The following is a 2796-nucleotide window of genomic DNA, read 5'->3' on the forward strand; positions in this document are numbered from 1 at the left end:
GAAACGGTAGCTGGGCATGGTGGTACATGCTTGTAATCCCAGTACTTGGGAGGTTGAGACAGGAGGATTGAAGATTTGTTGCCAGCCTTAGCTACTTAGTGAGGTACTCTGCAACTCAGACCCTGTTTCAAAATAATAAAAAATAGGGCTGGGATTATAACTCAGAGGTAGAATGCCCCTGGGTTAAATCCCTAGTACTACAACCCCCCCCCACCCCCCAAAAAAATAGAAATGGTGGTTTAACTACAGGTATGTGTTGCTGGACAGGTCAAGTGTGGACCTAGAGTGGCTTTAGGAAGCCCCTCAACAGTAGAGGAAAACAAATTATGATGACATTGTTTCCATTTATCAGTTTGGCAAGTACCTTAAACATATTCATACCCTTTGAATTAAGTTCACTCAAGAAAGTGCCAGATATTCATAAAAATTAATGTAGAAAAATGTTCATTGGAAAAGTAGCATTGATTATCCTGCATAAAAGTGTAAATAAACTGAATGCCCAAGGATTTGAATCCGGTTAAGCAATACAGTACAGTACATTCATATGAAGAATACGTTGCTACAGCCCTTGGTGATATCTTATAAAAGTGATTGACACTGGAAAATGTTCATGTAGAATACAAAGAAATAGTCCATGTGCAGATGATACTGGGTCTATTTATGGAAGGATGTATGACAGATGCCAGAAGCGTTTCTATTGTGCCTAACAGGCCCCAGATGAGGTAAACTTGAGCCAGATTTAGTATCTTCACAGCAAATAAGACTTGGCTTATTGATAACAAAAAAAATTTTTTTGTTTCTTTTTTATTTAAATAGAATGAGCAGTTGCAGCTGTCAGAAGCAACAGGCACTTCTCTGACTGAACGGTTGAAGTACCTGGAGAGGCTGATCCAGAGTTCAAGGGAAGAGGAAGTTGCCTCTGAACTCCATCTTTCTGCATTGTTGGACATGGTAGATATTTGAATACTCTAACCTGAGGGAAAACCTTGTCTCCAGAAGAATTCCTGCATTTATTCAAAATTATGTTATTCTCAGATGCTTGATGCATTGTTGGAAAAGTGATAATCATGCACATAAACCATTTAAAAATCCTTCCCAGTTTTCAAAATGAAAGGTTATTTCCCCTGTGTGATGTCTTCAATATTCTTATTTGTTTCATGATCTCAGACTCACCTACCAGCATATGCTGTCAGGGTGTTTTCACCTTCGATTTGTGTGTGAAACAAGTAATTCAAAGTTTTACAGTCCTGGTTATGCAAAACATTAGCAATGCAAGGGTGAATAAGGTAGAGCCTGTGCCTGCCAGGCTCACACAACTCACTTTGGGAGAATCAACAGATACATGTGTATGTACACAGGTTTCTGACAATGTCCATGGACACATATCCCTGGAAAGAAAGCAGGAAGGATAGAGAGTATGCCTGAGAGGACATGAAGACAGCCTAGAGCCACCAGTAGATACGGGTTGTGTGTGGCAGTGAGAAGAATAGGCCTGCAGGGTCAGATTATATTCCAAGTGCTATGGTAACCAGTTGTTGGAGGACATTAGGCACAGCTGGTCACTTTTTTTTTTCTTCTAAAAAAATGACATGTGGAAGCCGGGCATGGTGGTGCAAGCTTGTAATCCCAGTACTTAGGAGGCTGAGACAGGAGGATCTCAGTTCCTGGACAACCTCAGTGAGACTGTATTTCAAAATAAAGAATAAAAAATAGTGCTGAGGGTGTAGCTTGGAGTAAAATGCTCCTGGAACCTCTCTTTGCTCATTTCCTAGTTGAGCTTGTCCAATCTCATAATTTCATTTTTTAAAAAAAATCTTTTTTTGTTGTGCATTGTATTAATCAATCTCATTATTTCAAATACCACTTGAAAACAGATGTCTCCTAAAAGTTTCTCCCTAACTTTGTTCTCTCCTGAATGCCAGCCTATTCAGTGTTTGCACTTCAATGAATAACCCCCACACCCCCACACACCCCCATCGAAGTTGAAATTGCCAACCAGACCTTCCCTATTTTAGTAAACGACAGTGTGTTCTGCATGGTGTCTGGTGGGGCAGCTCGATGGCCCAGAGACCACAGGAGGCCAGCTGGGCCAGAAGGGAGAGATTAATTCCATACCTATTGAGGCGTCTTCACCGGCTTCACCGCCCCAAGCCCCAACTTTACGTTTGCTTGTGCCTGCGTCCAACTCCTCTCCCTTCTCGCCTGCGGCTCCCTCAGCAAGGCAGTGCCCGACCTGCTGGGCTGCCGCGCTCACCCGTCCCCGGGTCTGACTGGGCTGCTGCGCCGCCCTGAGGGCCGCCCCGCCCGCCCACAACCCCACCTGGGTGCGGGTCGCGCAGGCCCGCCCGCCCCGCCCCGCTCACCCGCCCCGCTCACCCTCAGGCCCCGCCCACCCGCGGGTGTAGACCACGCCCGCCAACCAACCGCGCCGGCCCCGCCTCCCTCTGGCGTCCAAAGTCTCTCCCCAGGCCCGGCCCCACTCCTAGCCCTCACCCGTCCGCGGGTCCCGCCCTTCAGGCTCCGGCCCAAGACCCTCCGCTCAGAAGTCCCGCCTCTTGAGCAGTAGGCCCCGCCCTCAGGCGCCTACCCGCGCCGCGCGTTCGGTCCCCAGCTTAGCCACTGGGCCGTCGGGAGGCCGGCGCCCACCTCGCGGCACTCCGATTGGCTGCGCGGCATCGGCCCACCCGCCCGTGTCATCGGCTGAGGCGCGCGCCTGCGCAGTGCGCGCCTCGAATGGGCGGGCCCGGCGGCTTTAGCCCTGGGTCGGCGGCAGCCGGCAGAAAGCACGGGACTGTC

At 48.9% G+C, this 2796-nt stretch overlaps 1 protein-coding gene across 1 annotated transcript in view; it reads left to right on the forward strand.

The window, feature by feature from the left end:
* The window catches only part of MCM3AP (minichromosome maintenance complex component 3 associated protein), a gene marked incomplete at both ends in the record, with an annotated part of 61285 nt that extends 60322 nt beyond the window's left edge, over positions 1 to 963 (forward strand). The window contains one exon of the mRNA XM_080695421.1: positions 817 to 963. Within this exon, the coding sequence (XP_080551547.1) occupies positions 817 to 963 (147 nt within the window). The remainder of the gene's footprint in view (positions 1 to 816) is intronic.
* Between the last annotated feature and the right edge of the window lie 1833 nt (positions 964 to 2796).

Source organism: Muscardinus avellanarius (assembly GCF_963383645.1).
Source record: "Muscardinus avellanarius genome assembly, chromosome: 5".
NCBI classification, from domain to species: domain Eukaryota; kingdom Metazoa; phylum Chordata; class Mammalia; order Rodentia; family Gliridae; genus Muscardinus; species Muscardinus avellanarius.